The sequence below is a fragment of the Magallana gigas genome, chromosome 4 (assembly GCF_963853765.1).
Source record: "Magallana gigas chromosome 4, xbMagGiga1.1, whole genome shotgun sequence".
In the NCBI taxonomy this organism is placed as follows: domain Eukaryota; kingdom Metazoa; phylum Mollusca; class Bivalvia; order Ostreida; family Ostreidae; genus Magallana; species Magallana gigas.
Window position 1 is genome coordinate 31,091,660 of NC_088856.1, and position 17,816 is coordinate 31,109,475.

The 17,816-nt window shown below is 31.7% G+C and overlaps 1 protein-coding gene across 1 annotated transcript; it reads left to right on the forward strand.

The window, feature by feature from the left end:
• The first annotated feature begins 14,502 nt into the window (after positions 1-14,502).
• Positions 14,503-15,704, forward strand: LOC105347902 (caveolin-1-like). Its single transcript, XM_034452399.2, has 2 exons — positions 14,503-14,654; positions 15,276-15,704. The coding sequence occupies exons 1-2, from the start codon at positions 14,592-14,594 to the stop codon at positions 15,600-15,602; spliced, it is 390 nt and encodes a 129-aa protein (XP_034308290.2). The 5' UTR covers positions 14,503-14,591; the 3' UTR covers positions 15,603-15,704.
• The last annotated feature ends 2,112 nt before the right edge of the window (positions 15,705-17,816 follow it).

A 17,816-nucleotide genomic window follows, 5' to 3' on the forward strand; every position in this document is an offset into this window, starting at 1 on the left:
TGAGGGTGTAATGCGTCGTACCTCTTTAAATTTTGTTCTCTATGTCAAATTTTGCTATAAGTTTTAACACTCCCAAATTAGTTTATTCAAAACTCTTTTTTCTATTGGTTAGTGAAATAAAATTGTTTTAAAAAACTCAAAAGAGCATGATTAAGCCCATGGGAGTTTATATCTAAATATATACATGTAATTGCAATGAGATGATATTATCTATTTACAAACAAATTTATTCAATTTATTAGAAATTAGGATTTGACAAATGCTGAATAATTGAGCGATATTAAGTAAAGGGGATCTTTTGCAACACGAACAAAAAATTCCTATCTGCGCATGAATCTAGTTTGTGGCACATACTAGTACCAGTTCGATATTTGGAATGACGCCTTCGTCGAATTTCGAGACAGTCTTTTTTCTTATCGAAAGTGTACATGCATATTTTTAATATATTTTCTCTTTGCAAATCCTTATACTTTATTTTTGTGAAAACATAAAACTGTTGAAACCAGTAGCAGTCTTTGCTTCGACTGATGTATTGGCTCAAATATACTTCAGTTGGAATTAAGACACCATTAAAAGTAAACAAATATACATACATAAAACAAAACACAAAAAAACGTACTAAATCAAATATATATCAAGGACCTTTATCCGGGATAACATATGTGATATCTCCGCTACAAAATATTTCAGTGATCGGCTTCTGGTGAACACAGTTGATTCCATATAAGGCAATCGGAAAAATCAAAATTTTGCCCACGCATGACGCTTCGTACATTTTTTTATTACTATGCTATGACAGATTTGTATTCTTTAAATGAGCATTTTTTAAATTTAAATTCAAATTAATTTACTTACATGTAAATGTTATGATTAAACTTTCGGGGTTTTTGTGTCATTATATCCGCAGGAAAATTGTTTTAAGAACAAAAGTTTACTCAGTAGTTTTTATTTCCAAAAGCATTAAAACAGCGAATTAAGAAGAACAGAAAATTAAGTCAATAAAGGTCTAAATTTTATAATCGACTACCAGTACCAAGAATCTAGGAAACAGTTGAAAACAACGAAGCACTCTTTCCTATGATCGTAACTGAGAAACTGAGAGGGTCAATATAAACGACAATAACATTCCAAGAGTGACCGTGTTGATTTTTAAAAATACATTACATGACCAAAACGCGTTTATGTTATACATAATGTGTGTAGCTTCGCATGAAATTTTCAGGGCTTTATTAAAAATACTTAAAAAGTGAAAACAGGAGTTTTGTCTTTTTAAAACAATTTTATGTAACATAAACGAAATCAGAAAAATTATAGCACATTCAAGCAATTGGTATGCTGTAAGCAGGCTTTATCTAGCGGGAGGCAGCGTTTACCTCTGTATGCTAATTGACATGTCTTTTATTTCAAATTACCACATTTTATTTATTCTAAGAAAAATCAAATATTTTACATAAGTATGTACATGTAATTCTAATTCAAAACACGTCCATTCTTTTACATTAACCATTGATCAATGGGGTTGTAAACATGATTAAGATATGTCACAGCATGTTATTTTGTTTTGATATAACGGGTTACATAAACCGAAAAGGTAGCAATTAGAAGTACCGCTATGCAAACAAAAAACACTTTCAACCTTAGAGGTTCTGCAAGATATTTTTCAAGCCATAAAACTTAGCGCCACTTTTGTTACATACCTACACCCGGCTTATGAATACCAAGCAAATCATTTATTGGATCTGCATTCACTTGAGATCTTCTAATCTCTACAATTTCATACAAACACTTTTGATCTGACTTCGTTTACTGTGTTCACAATGGATACTGGCGATATAGACCTGATTAACAGAGATCCAAATGAGATAAATAGTCACATCAAGGTATTGTACTTACATGTATATTATGAAAATCATAAATTTTAACTAAATTGAAGAATTTCCCGAAATTATATTTCTGGCATTTTGAAAATGTGCGTGTATTCAGTGTGATTAATAAACAGGCTAGCACATGTAATGTAAAACCTTAGTCTATCTTGAATGAATTTGTACTGAATTATTAGAAGATGCTATTGATTACTCTTGGCATTTTTTCAGTTGACCTCGTATCTTGGAAAGGACTATGTGCGGTATTATGCATTATTTGCCCCAAAAATCAAAGTTTTAGAAAGAGCTTTAAAAATAAGGTGAAAGATAGTTAAAACCATATTGGAAATAAAGGTGTAAAAGTTATCATCACAGTGACGTCATCATGTAGAAATGACGTCATGAATATTGCATTATTTTGATAAATTGGTGTTTTGTAGCAAAATATTGGTGTTTTCCGATGGTTTTTCGACTGGGAAACATTGAACACAGGCTTGCTCAAGTACCATTTTTTAGTATAATATGAATAACTATCTGAAGAAAAACATATGTTAAAATCGTACCTGAGCAGACCTGCGCTCTACATGTCCGAATGCAAAATATAAAGCAAAAATAAGAATATTTTCATTTGTTTGCAAGTTTGCGGGAATTAAGTCATTTAGGTGACGTCATAGATAAACAGCGAATGAGCAATGCTGACTAAAATCAAGATTAAAGTTATAGGCATCCTCTATACAATGATTTGTGAAGATTTGATTTTTATACGATACTATTTAAAAATTGGTTGAAATTGGGGGCAGATATTTGACCATACCGAACATTGTCCTTTCGATTGTTTTTAAAAAAACAACAACATCCAAACCTTTTAAAGTGCCATATTTTCACTTAGTAAGCAAATATTTACAAACGTTATCACAACACATTTTGCTTATAAACTCCTTCATTTGCAACACTAGTACCACAAATACTGTTTACCTTAACTTGATATTATCATACATTATGCATGCCCATTTTATCGACAAATGCTTCATTAATAAATATCTTTTTGTTTTAAGAATAAAAAATCAATTCACAGACTGAAACAATGCAATTTTTGTCCCTATCAGGTTGCATTCGATGACGTCCTTGCGGAACCAAACGGAATACAGAGCATCACATGCGTCTAGACCTTATCCAACCTGTGCTTCCAGTTTTGGCGAAGTTGTACATACAAACTGATGACCTTGCTCTTTGGCATGTGTATTGCTATGTAATGGGGCATCGAATTCTCTTACATAGCTTTCATGCACATTTGGTACGTCACGCCTTGTCTCCGTACCCTGGAGATCGACTGTGTGTCCTGTCAGAAGATCTACGCTTTGTGCATCAACTGCTGGGTAGTCCCCTTCTGTGAAGCGTGTGGAAGCATTTTTATTCATTTTAGACGAAATTAAGAAGTTTGTTAGCCGAAAGTGCAATTACATTTTCAGAATGACAATTAATTTTCATAATACTTACTTTACAAAATTGCATCTTCAATTCGTATAATCATAATATACTTCAGCAATATGTGTGTGACACAATAAGATATACATGTAATCACGTTCCAACGACTCCGAATTTTGTGTTTACTGGTTAACTAACAAAGAATCTTTCTATTCGGTTTTTATGTATATATTAACATAGGCCCTGTTTATATAAATTCGCATGAAGAGCTCTGTAAGCATACAAAATCAATTCCCTGCCACAATCTGTCTTCTCCCATTGTATATTGGCAATAAGGCGTTAGAGCACTATGCGTTATTCCCTATTTAATATTAAGTAATTAGTTGGAATAACATATTATCACAAAATGGCTGAACGCTAATCGAAACGACATTTCGTTTTATTAAAAAGATTTTATGGACTGAAACATGTAACTTACTCCATAGGCGAGTGGATAAAGAGTCGGACTTGTGATCCGTACATCCCTAGTTCGAATCCCGCCGGGGCTTTTATTGTTACTGAAATAATTAGTTTAGATATTCATTTTTTTATCCCCAAACTGCAATTGTTTCGCTTGTTTGACAATTGTACAGTTTATCTATCATTATATACATTTCCTGTTAATTTGAAAGACTTTTTCCAGGTGTGTTATTCCACCTTAACCTTTCGAAAAGCGAAGAATTATATAGTTTTCTGCAGTCGGTTCCATATTAAAACTACCGAAAGATGCATATACATTTCCTTTTGTTATCGAAAGAAAACAGTGAGAAAGTAAAACGTTCGCTTGTAGAAATTAATTGACAAATGAATTATTAATCTTATCCGGCGAGAGTGGTAGTAACTATATATATTGCTTACTGGCAAATTACAAGGAGTTGCCTAACATCCTGGATTTTAGACTCCAACTTTGGTCAGGATGAGGCACTGAAAAAGATCATTTGACCCTAAAAAGGAATAATGATAATATTAAATTAGATGTACATACAGTTATTTCAATAATGAACCGACAACATAATACTATTGGAATAACGAATTGTAAATAACGAATGCTAGTCCAGCTTCTAATTGCTCGACATACAGTGTATATGTCATTAAGCAACATCTAGCAATTATATCAATACGTTTAACCAACTGGAACTCTACTGCCTAGTTTGAAAAACTTCAGTTTAATTTTAGTAAATTTCAGTCCAGGATAAACCGAATCAGAATTATGAGAACAAAGAACATTCATTTAAAATCTAAAACAGCAATTGTTATCATCATAGTTGGACTTGATAAAAGACTTATTAATAGGATTTTTCTAAAAGATCTATTTGGTTCGGTTTCTAAAACGTTTTAAAGAGCGAGAAAAGGGTAAATAAAATTATTTTTTTAATGAACCAAAAAAAAACCACCCACGGATGAATCCTGTTGGACTACTGTAAGGTCAGAAGATTATTATGGTTATATGATCAGGATTATTCCTCTCTTCAAACTGCGAATCAGAAAATGAAAGTTAACATTAAGGAACGTTTTGCATGCATGCATAAACCTTCTTCTTATAAAAAAATTAAAATATTCCACCTCTCCCCGTTATCAAAACAACCTCAGTTTTACTCGATTCATTTAATTGTTTCACGTTGTATAATGTGGGGACTTTTGAGTTATCTGGGTTTTTTTTATAGCTACATACGATTTTCTGAGGTTATTGCATTAGAACATGTTTTAACAGTTTACAATTTGAATAAACTAAAGTGAATTCCATTTTCTTTTATAAACAATGTGTAAGACAAATTATTAACTATAATGTAGAAATGTCCGAACTTTTTGTTTCAAAGGTTGATTTGGGGTACTCGAAATGACTTTTTAATGTTCTAACTGTAAACAACATTTATAACACGTATTTTTTTAGAAGAAACAAATAAATTCAAATGTTACATTTATTACAACTGCGACAAAAATCACGTTCTAATTCCTTTTAAAAGGAGATGTTGAAAAAGGTCTTGTTCTGACAACAACTTACGTGTACTGAGGGCCATTTCCGTATTCTGTAGTAGGTAAAAATCGCGGTAGGATTTTTTGTCGGTTATTGATTGTTCTATTTAACGAAGTTACTTGAAAAAACGAATTATTTCATGTATGCCTTAAAAGATTTAGTCAAAACCGGTGGCTAGATGTAAAAACAAAAAGAATGTATGTCAGCTAATCAAAACTTTATTGGCATATTGTTTATATGACAGTTTTTTGTCAACTCTTAACTCTGAATGTTTCTGCTTTGTTTGATTTTAAATTGATGAACTAAAACACACAGTTGAATCGAAATTGGTCATTTAATAACAAAATGACGATAAACTTTATCACATATATACAAATTATATACAACATGTAAATAATATAAAAAACAATGCTTAATACTTGAACATAGTTAAAAATTTTCCTTTAAATTCAAAGGTTAGGGATCAACTTTTGCCATTTTTGACAATTATATTGGTAAACAGTTTTTGGCACGACAAATATGGAAAATCCAGACAATGAAGACACAGTAGACCACTCAACACGCAATGTTTGACTAGAACAAATTTTGGCCAGACAATAAAATGGTAAATTCATACAATAAGAAAAAAGAGACATTTACAGGCATATAAAAGTGACTAAAGGAATACAAACTTATTCCTAAAATTCAGGCAAGTAAAAACTCATAATAAACAATTTTGATTAAACTGATGACGTAAATGACCAATACATGTGTACCTATACCGATATATAATAAACGAATTACGGTTGATTAGGGAGGGAGGTAGGATTTACAGATTGAACATCTTTTTAAACTTTCATTTTGGGTGCGTTGTTTTGATTCAAGCTGCCACCTAGCGGTGAAATGGGCAGACAACTCTACCCGTACAAATTACTACAACAGTGCCACCTACCGGTTAAAAAGGTTAAAGGGAGATAATTCATGATTGCCAAAAATCCATTTATTTGCATAAATGTAATTTTATTTACATCCTATGTTAAAGACAAATTTTAGCTTATCTTGGTGTGTCCAGTATATACTGGATACCGTAAAATATATTAAAGAGTGTTTCTATTTGGAACAATTGACGCTCAAAATGCTGCAATTGTTTAATAATGAAAAATTTAAATATATGTGTAACCTCTGCAAAGATATTAACTAAAGTATGCTAGTGAGAACTAATATCTGTTAATGACTTTAATTTGTTGCGATTTTAATGAAATCTATAAAATGAAGCTAAAATAAAATTAAATCAAAGTACTGAAGGGAGTTGATTTTATCGATTATCATTTATTATAGAATCAACTTATCTTGCGTGGCAATTAGTTTCTAGTCTGTAATATGAATTTCAATACGACTTTTCAGACAAAAATTTAGAGAAACCCCATATAAATCATGTGTAATATTTAAAGATAGATTTCAAACTATGTATTAGTAATCGAAACAATTCTAAAAATTGTATGGATCCAAGCACTATAGATATTGAACTCCAGTCTCTTTCGACCAGACGCTCAGCTGTCTCCGTTAATCTCCGACAAGCAAGAGAGCCTCTCTGATTGTCGGAGATTTACATAGACAGCCGAGCGTCTGGTTGAACAAGAGAATATTTAAATCTGGTGAAGGAATACATGAGACTACATAAATATCTAAATTGTTCGTATTATATAAAATCGACTATTTTCAAAGTGTTTATAGATAACTTTCATTGAAAAGCAATGCTTCAGCATACATAACATCGAATTTTTCTATTATATTCAAGAACTAAGACTTGTCAGCGGTGATGATTTGTGCTTAGGTCCAAACATTGTTTCACTTTCGGTTTGCCAAAGTGACTGTATAGGAGAGTTGGTTAAAATCAACTCCCAAAAATTAAATAAAAACCTTGTTGACTACAGTATGCGATAAGGATTTATAAATGGTTAGGCTATTCATCATAATACTTGCACAAAGATGTCATCCTAAAACAATATTATACGATCATGAAAAGGATCCGAGAGTACACACATTAAATGAAGACTCATATTGAGAAAAACAGAGTAATTATTAGTAGTAAGAAAAAGGATGAGTTTTTTCTTTATCATTGCTATAATTTTTATATTATTATGTGTAATTTATTTATCATTCTAAATATTGCTGTGATACAAATGAACATTGTCCTGCTTGTTTAAATGGACGCCGTCTACTAAGAATTTATGATCGCAATATTTATCTGCTGTTGGTGAAGGAAACAATCCTTTATTCTCCCAGAATGATGTATGTTCCACATTGGTTATGTCCTTATCAATAAGAGCATTGGCTGCATTGATAAACTAATAATAGTCATTTGATTGCCTAAATCTGGGAAGTAATTTACATACATGGATATGTCGAACACTACACCTTTATGTAAAACTGATTCAACTGCTAAGAGTTTGCATGCAAGTTCCTCCGGTGAATTTAATCGTCTTACGTCATTGCCACCAACCATAAAAATAATGCAATCCGGCTGGGCTCTTTTATTGAAAGGTAAATTGTACATCGTGACGTAAAATACCATCAATGGTACGCCCCCCCCTCCCCGTTCCTTTGTACCTTATTGAATGCCAGTTAATACCTAGATCTTCAACACACCTTAAATATTCATCGTGAATAAGAAACTGATGGAAACGACGGACATTTATAGAGTGTCAAAGTATCAAAACTTTGGTGCAATCCATTGTTAGACTATCAGATAAGAATTATGATAAAATTGTAATCCATCAGTGACCAACATAAGACTAAACACAACTCTAAACATTTGAAGTTTGAAAGAAATGGTCCGAAGGAAAAAAAATCGGTATTAAAATTGTTACCCTTGTGCCGTCCTGAAAGAAATTTAAGTAAACCAGTGTGTCTTTCTAAACAAAGAAAGTCGCTAGAATTCCAGGAATTATATTGTTTTACATGTATTGATGAAAAACAATGAAACCATAATAATGACAACACGAATTTGTAAAATAAAGAACTTCGTTTAAGAAGCCCAATAAACCCAAATGTTTATTTCTGGTTTATAACAATTTATTGACACTACATAAAATATAACAACTACATTTCCTTTCTGTGAACTGTGAACTGGGAATCAATGTAAAGCTGGGTTAAGTTGTTGATTTGTTTACCTTAATATTCTATATGCTGATAAGACTTGACACAGATAAAGCTTTTAATGAACTTCCTGTTTGTCAGCGATATAACCGTCTAATTAATCGGTGATCCTCGACCGCTTGGATTGCAAAGCCACTTGAGGAGCCCCGAGTGATTTGCTACATATATATATATATATATATATATATATATATATATATATATATATATATATATATATATATATATATATATATATATATATATATATATATATATATAGATGTGAACACGGGTATATATATATAGATTTGTAAACTCGAACAGATGTGCATGACAATGCATTGTGGTATATTGTTGCCTTCCGTGTGCTATTTTCCGTCTGAATTTTGTATATTTATGTAGAGTGTGTATATATGTTATCATTATATCTGCAAACTTTTAAGTTAATATGTGATTCATACAAGTGTGCAAATATTGTTGCATGTATAGCTATATGTAATTATAGAATCATTTCAACAGGAGCTGGAATTAGGGCAGTTGTGTCAAACAGCAAAGTGACGTAGGCCTGTCAATTTCACTGCTGACCACCCAGCCATGGTGAGAGAGAGAGAGAGAGAGAGAGAGAGAGAGAGAGAGAGAGAGAGAGAGAGCCTTTCTTGTTCCTATCACGGTTTTCTAAATTTAGCATTTTAAAAATCGATCAGAATAGTTTGACATTAAAAATCCATGTATAAACATGACTTAAATCTGATAAGGATATCATGAAACACGTAGATATTTTTACACACAAATAAAAAAATCAAAACTTTCCGGGAAGCATATGAATCGTATTGAAATGTATAAGGTATAAATTATAAAGAATTAAATAGAATCAATAATAAGTCATGCTTTATGATTAACTTAAAGCTTACGATAATCATATACTTAAAAATAATTAAGAATTCTAATTAAAATGGTTGCGTTTTATTCATTCTATACGTTTTAATTGAAAAAAGATATTTGAATTCATCGGAGTGTAATTCTGATATAAAACACCTGTTTATTCTTTTATAGTAACCATTGATCAAAATTATACATATACCATGTGCATTTTGAAAACATGCTTAAGATTTGTCGCAGCATGCTATTTTGCGTTGATATTACTTATGTTATGAAACCGAAAAGGTTGCAATTTGAAGCATCGCTATGCAAACAAGAAAACACTTGCAACTTAGGGGGTTCTTGCAATAAATATTCCAAGCTATAAAACTTACAGCCCCTCTTGTTGCATACCTATACCTGGAGTATAAATCGAAGACACTTATTTATCAGATCTGCATTAACCCGAGAGCTTCTAATCTCTACTTTTTAATACCAACACTTCACTTACTGTGTTAACAATGGCTACTGGCGATCTAGACCTCTTTAACAGAGATCCAAATGAGATAAATAGTCACATCAAGGTATTGTATATCATAATAAATTATAAGTTTTTATTCAATTGATTCAAAATTAACTTTTCTACACTATTCTGGGTTTTTTTTTTTGGGGGGGGGGGGGTTCTAATTGGGAAAAGTCAGCTTCATTAAAAAAATTACTCATATATATAAATATTTGAAAGTGAATTAAACAGAGCATCATGTAATTTAATAAAATGTCTCAATCAAAGTGAATGTTATATTTATTGATTAATCCAATCAGGTATTTTATTTTTTGTGTCAGAATTACTGTACTTTTATTATTTTCATTTTATTATTTTACTAGTAAACCCTTGACATTGAAAATTTTGATTTTTCCAGCACATTTAAATTTGTTTCAACGCCTTTATTCAAATTACCTGAGATGTAAACGTCCGCTATAGAGAGACAGCTTTCATTGCAGATATATATCTTTACCATTAAACTACTGTCAATCTCGCACACTTTACAAACGTTATCATAGCGCATTGCCATACACCTTTATTTACTATAATAGAACCATAAATGCAGTTGACAACCTCATATATGTATACATTATACATGTAAACAAGACAAATTTAGCGACATCGAATAATTTTATCGCTTCGTTGAAAAAATCAATTTACAGACTGATGCAAGACATGTTTTTTCCCGATACAGGTTGCATTTGAAGACGTCTTAGCGGAACCGGATGGAATACAAAGCAACACATGCGTGTGGACCTTATCCAACCTGTGCTTCCGGTTTTGGCGAAGTTGTACATACAAACTGATGACCTTGACATGTGGCATGTGTATCGCTATGTATTGGGGCATCGAATTCTCTTACATAGCTTTCATGCACATTTGGTACGTTACACCTTACCTCCGTATTCTGGAGATCAACTGTGTGTCCTGTCAGAAGATTTACTCTTTGTGCATCAACTGCTGGCTAGTCCCCTTCTGTGAAGCGTGTGGAAGCATTTTTATTCATTTTAGACGTAATTAAGAAGTTTGTTAGCTTAAAGTGCGATTAAATTTTCAGAAGGACAATTAATTTTTATAATACTTACTTTACATAATTGTATATTCAACTTGTATAATCATAATATACTGCAGCAATATGTGTTTAACACAAAAAGATATAATCACGTTCCAACGACACCGAACTTTGTGTTTACTGGTTAACTAAAAAAAGGAATTGTTGTATTCGTTTTCTTGTATATATCACTATAGATCTATATGAATTCGCATAAAGTGCTCTGTAAGCATACATGTAAATCAATTCCCTGCCACAATCTGTCTTCTCCCATTGTATATCAACTTAGGAGCACCATGCGTTATACCGTATTTAATATTAACCATTCGAAAAGCGGATAACTATATAGTTTTCTGCTCAAACTACCGAAAGATGCACATACATTTCCTTATGTTATCGAAAAAAAAGAAAACAGTGAGAAAGTAAAACGTTTGCTTGTAGAAATCAATTGACAACTGAATTATTAATATAGTCTGACGAAAGTGTTAGTAACTATATACATCGCTTACTGGCATGATAGGTTCAAATTACAAGGAGCTGGCTAACATCCTGGATTTTAGACTCCAACTTTGGTCAGGATGAGGCACTGGAAAAGATCATTTGACCCTAAAAAGGGAATAATGATAATATTAGATTAAATGTGCATACAGTTATTTCAATAATGAACCGACTACATAATACTGTTGGAATAATGAATAGTGAATAATCAATGGTACTCCAACTTCTAATTCCTAAGCATTCAGTGTATGTTATAAAGCAACATCTAGCAGCATCAAGACGTTTAACCAACATAAACTTTACTGCCTAGTTTGTAAAACTTCAGATTGATTTTAGTTAATTTTAGTGCAGGACAAACCGAACCAGAGAACATTCATTTAAAATCTCAAACAGAAATTGTTATCATCAAAGTTGGACTTGATAAAAGACATAAGAATAGAGTTTTTCTTAAAGATTCTATTTTTTCGGTTTATAAAGCGATTTAAAAACTGAGAAAAAGGTAAATAAAATTATTTTACAAACGAACCAAAAAAAAAACACCCACGGATGAATCTTGTTGGACTACTGTAAGGTCAGAAGATAATTATTATTATATAATCCGGATTATTCCTCTCTTCAAACTGCGAACAAGAAATTGAAAGTAAAAATTTAGGAAAGTTTTGCGTGCATGCATAAACCTGCATCTTTAAAAAAATCAAACTATCAAAACAACCCCAGTTTTCATCCATAGTTTGTTTCATGTTGTAAAAATGTGGGGACTTTTGAGTTATCTGATTTTTCTTTATAGCTACATACTATCTTCTGAGGTTATGCATAAGAGCATATTTTATACGTGTTATAAATGTTGCTTACAGTTACATGTAGAACATTAAAATGTCACTGGAGTACCCCAAATCAACCTTTGACAACAAAAGTTGGAAAATTTCTACATTATATATAATAATCTTTCATACTCATTGCTTCAAAAAGAAATGGAACATGAACAAGACTCTATACAAAGCTAAACGTTTGAAGTTTTAAAGAAATGGTCCAAAAGAAGAGAATCTGTATGAAGATTTATTACCCGTGCGGCGTCCTGAAAGAAAGTAAATCAGTACGTCTTTCTAAACAAAGTAAATCAGTGCCTCTTTTTAAACAATGAAAGTTGCTAGAATTCCTGCGTTTAATTCCATTGGTCAAATGATGATACTAACATTACGTGACGAAATATAGCGCTCTCTACTACTTGATATTTCACATTAGAAAATGGTGAAATCAATATATTGAAAGCATTTTAAATAAACTTAAAAGTCCTTTGAATTATATTGTGCTACATGTATCTGTTTAATTAGAAATATTTTGAAACCATGATAATGACAACATGAATTTGTAAAAAAAAAAAAAAGCTCAATTAACCGGACTGTTCATTTCTGGTGTATAACAATTTATTGACATTGCATAAAATATAAGAATTACATAATGATTTCCTTTCTGTGAACTTTGCTTTTTTTTTTTTACATTTTATCAGCTTAGTTTATATAAGAAATATTGCAAGGGAATCAATGTAAAGCTGGGTTAAATTGTTGATTTTAGATACTGATAAGACTTGACATGGCTAAATCTTTTGAACTTCCTGTTTGTCAGCAATATAACTGTCTAATCGGTAATCCTCGACCGCTTGAATTGCAAAGCCACTTGAGGAGCCCCGAGTGATTTGCTACATATATAATAATAGATGTGAACAAGGGTATATATATAGATTTGAAAACTCGAACAGATGTGCCTGACAATGCATCTTGGTATATTTTTGGCTTCCGTGTGCTATTTTCCGTCTGAAATTTGTATATTTATGTAGAGTGTGTATATATGTTATCATTATATCTGCAAACTTTAAATTAATATGTAATACACACAAGTGTGCAAATATTATTGCATTTATAGCTATATGTAATTATAGGAGCTGGACTTGGGGCAGTTGTGTCAAACAGCAATATGACGTAGGCATGTCAATTTCACTGCTGACCACTCAGCCATGGATATTTTAAATCAACGATATTTGTCTGGCTTTTAACTACAACAACGCGATCTATGCATAGTCCACTCGAAACCAACGTCGTTTTCAACGTCTCTTGATGCAAAAAAAGCTCATCACTTCTTACCAAAAGTCAAAGTCATGTGTAAACTGTTCTAAAACAATATCATATCAAGGTTATTGAATTTACATGTAACATTCAATCTGTGCAATGTAGAGTTTTACATTACTTTTTCATGTACATGCAGCGTTAGTATGCTCAAGTACAGCATTTTTATCGTCATGCAGCTAAGTCATCTTTGTCTAAAATAGAAAGGAATTTATTTTCATTAAGATGATGGGTTTAAAGCAAAATTTTTAATGAGAATTATTATCCTTCACAAAATGTGTTAATCAAAAATGTCAATTGCAATTTTCAGAGAGAGAGAGAGAGAGAGAGAGAGAGAGAGAGAGAGAGAGAGAGAGAGTTGCTAATAACCTTTCATTTTCTTATCACGGTTTTCTTATTTACATTTTGAAAATCGATCAGAGTAGTTTGACATTAAAAATTCATGTATAAACATGACTTAAATCTGATAAGGAATTCATGAAACACGTATATAATTTTCTTCACACGAATTAAAAAATCAAAACTTTTCCCGGGAAGCATATGAATCGTATTGAAATGTGTAAAGTATAAATGATAAAAAATTAAATAGAATCAATACATGTAATAAGTCATGCTTTATGATTAACATAAAGCTTATGATAATTTTATACTTTAACAGAATTAAGTATTCTAATTAAAATGGTTGCATTTTAGTCATTCTATAGTTTTTAATTGAAAAAAAGATACTCGAATATATCGGTATAAATAATTCTGATATAATCACCTGTTCATTCTTTTATAGTAACCATTGATCAAAATTAAACATATACCATGTGCATTTTGGATACATGCGTAATATTTGTCACAGCATGCTATCTTGCGTTGATATTACCTATGTTATGAAACCGAAAAGAAAGCAATTTGAAGCATCGATATGCAAACAAGAAAACACTTAAGGGGTTCTTGCGATAAATATTCCAAGCTATAAAACTTACAGTCCCTTTGTTGCATACCTATACCTGGAGTAGAAATCGAAGAGACTCGTTTATCAGATCTGCATTTACCTGAGAGCTGCTAATCTCTACTTTTGAATACCAACACTTCACTTACTGTGTTAACCATGGCTACTGGCGACTTAGACCTCTTTAACAGAGATCCAAATGAGATAAATAGTCATATCAAGGTATTGTATGTTATTGTATTTTGTAATAAATCATAAATTTTAATTCAATTGAATCAAAATGTACTTTTCTACACTCTTCTATTGTTGTTTTTTTTCATATTGGGAAAAGTCGGCCTCATTTAAAAAATTACACGCATACTATTACATGTATTTGAAAGAGAATAAACTGAGCATCATGTAATTTAACAAAATTTCTCAATCAATGTTATATTCGTTGATTAATTCACTCAGGTATTTGATTTTTTGTGTCAGAGTATAATTACTGTAATTTGATTAGTTTTATTTTATTAATTTTACTAGTAAACCCTTGACATACGCTTTCAACGCTTTTATTCGAATTACCATGTGATGTAAACGTCCGCTATAGAGAGAGCTTTCATTGCAGATATACATATAAAATTAAACTACTGTCAATCTCGCAAACTTTACAAACGTGATCACAGTGCATTGCCGTACACCTTTATTTACTAAACTAGAACCATAAATGCAGTTGACAACGTCACACATGTATACATTATACATGTAAACAAGACAAATTTAGCGACATTGAATAATTATATCGCTTTGTTGAAAAATCAATTTACATTTGTCTGATGCAAAACATGTTTTGTCTCGATACAGGTTGCATTCGAAGACGTCTTAGCGGAACCGGATGGAATACAAAGCAACACATGCGTGTGGACCTTATCCAACCTGTGCTTCCGGTTTTGGCGAAGTTGTACATACAAACTGATGACCTTGACATGTGGCATGTGTATTGCTATGTATTGGGGCTGCGAGTTCTCTTACATAGCTTTCATGCACATTTGGTACGTCACGCCTTGCCTACGTATCCTGGAGATCAACTGTGTGTCCTGTCAGAAGATCTACGCTTTGTGCATCAACTGCTGGATAGTCCCCTTCTGTGAGGCGTGTGGAAGCATTTTTATCAATTTCAAACGAAAATAAGAAGTTTTGACCTTAACATGAATTGAACCTTTAGAATGACACTTATTCTTAAGAACTCTAGATCTAAGTATACACAATTGCATCATCAAGTTGTATTATCATATCTACGGCAGCAGTTAAATATGTTCATGTTCAAAAGAGTGACGTGTTTACTTTTCAACTAATAAAGAATATTTCTATATGATTGGATCAGGCGGTGATGAAAATGTAAACCAACATAGCCCCTGTTAATTCGCAGAATTAAGCACTCGCATAAAATAGATATACAGTATACATTGCATACTGGCATCATATATGTTGGTACAAATTACAAGGAGCCGGCTAACAGCTAACATTCAGGACTCCATATTAATTAAGGATTCTAACTTTGGTCAGGGTAAGACCATAGGAAAGTCCAGTTGAATCTGAAAAGGAATATTACTGTGGGTTTATTAATATTCAAGGGTATCAATTTTCGTGGATAAAGTTAAAATCATAGTTTCAATGATACGTAAATACGCGGCCAATGACCCTTTCAATTCAAAATGTTAGAAGAAATTGCACTTCAATGAACATCTAATTATAAGGATAAACTTAACAACAAAATCTATGAAAATTGGTATTCATCGAATATTGATGAAACCACAGAATAATATTAGAATACTAAAAGATGTACCTTCTACGTTAATTTTAATAGTAAATCGACCACAAAATACTTTTCGCTCTTCGGATAGTGAATAACAAATGGTACTCTTACCTCTAATTGCTATGAATGCAGAGTATGTCATTGAGCAATATTAAGATGTTTAACCAACAAGAACTCTACTTCCTAGTTTGTAAAACTTAAGTTTGATTTTAATTTCAATAAAGGACAAAGTTAACGAGAAATATGAGAACAAAAAAAAAAAACGTTCACATAAAATCTGAGACTGCAACTTTTTTTCATCGTGGTTGGAAGTGATTAAAGACTTAATGTTATGTCACGTTGAGAGATTTTATTTGAGTTTCTTCAGCTTTTTAAAAAGTGAGAATACGGTAAATAAAGTAAAAAGTAAAACATAGTAAAAAAAAAAAAAGACCAGCAACGGATGAATCGTGTTGGACCGTAAGGTCAGAGGGTATTAAGATTATTGGATCCAGATTTTTCCTTTCAGCAAACTGCACTGCACATCGGAAAATGAAAGTGAATTTTTGGGATTTTTTGCAAGCATGCATAAACCTGCTTCTTATCGGAAAGAATAAAAAAAAGATTTTACAAAAAATCTCTCTCCACAACTCCAGGTTTTAATCGATAGTTTGTTTCAAGCTATAGTAATGTAAGGTCTTTTTGTGTTATCTGGTTTTTCTTTTCAGCTAGATAAGACTTTCTGAGGTAATCGCATTAGAAATATTTTAACGGTTTACAATTTGAATAAACTAGAGTGAATTCCATATATTCCTTCTTTTTTCTGAAGCAATGTTTATAAAACATTTCTAAATAAAATGTAGAAATGTCCCAATTTTGGTTGTCAAAGGTTGACTTGGGATACTCCAAAAGTTTTTTTTAATGTTCTTTCTGAAAAGAACATTTTAAAAAAGTATCTTGAAAAAGAATTAATTTCAATATTAAAAATATATGGACAAAAACTCTTTCCAACTCATTTCCAATAAAGATGTTGATAAAGATTTTATTCTGACAACCAAGTTTTGCTTGTATCGATGATCTTTTCGTGTATCGGTATTTCAGGCGGCAAAAACTGCCATATAAACGCAAAAATGTAACATAAATGATCTGTTCGTATCATAGCCTCAGAATCTCACAAAACAATTACATATATAATTTGAAAAAGCATATAATTTCGAAGAAAAAAAACAATGGTGAAAAAACGTAATTAAGCTTTTTAAAATACCGGTATGTGCCATAGCAAGCACAATCATGCTTTAAGTATAATAAATCAGCAAATAAAAGTCTTGCAATAACAAGTTCATGGGTGACTATATCAAAACAATCTGCATCGATTAATACGTGTTTATACATAGGTATCTGTGTACGAAAATTTTTTTAGATGCTTTCATAATTTCGTAATACCCGTACCAAATGTTTGCCCCTAAATAACACTGTTTTGTACCAGTTTAGGTAAAAATAAAGGTCACATGTAATTGCCGGTAATTTACAATTTTATAATGTAATTTAAAGAAATTTGAATTTTAGGAGGGGGATCTGGACCCCCCGACCCCCCCCCCCCTTTCCCTTCT

What these genes read in the sequence shown, in the direction of transcription:
- LOC105347902 (XM_034452399.2), top strand. Translation starts at nt 14,592, where the DNA reads ATGGCTACTGGCGACTTAGACCTCTTTAACAGAGATCCAAATGAGATA. An exon ending in AGATAAATAGTCATATCAAG is followed by an intron (nt 14,655 to 15,275) that starts GTATTGTATGTT and finishes GTCTCGATACAG; the next exon opens with GTTGCATTCGAAGACGTCTT.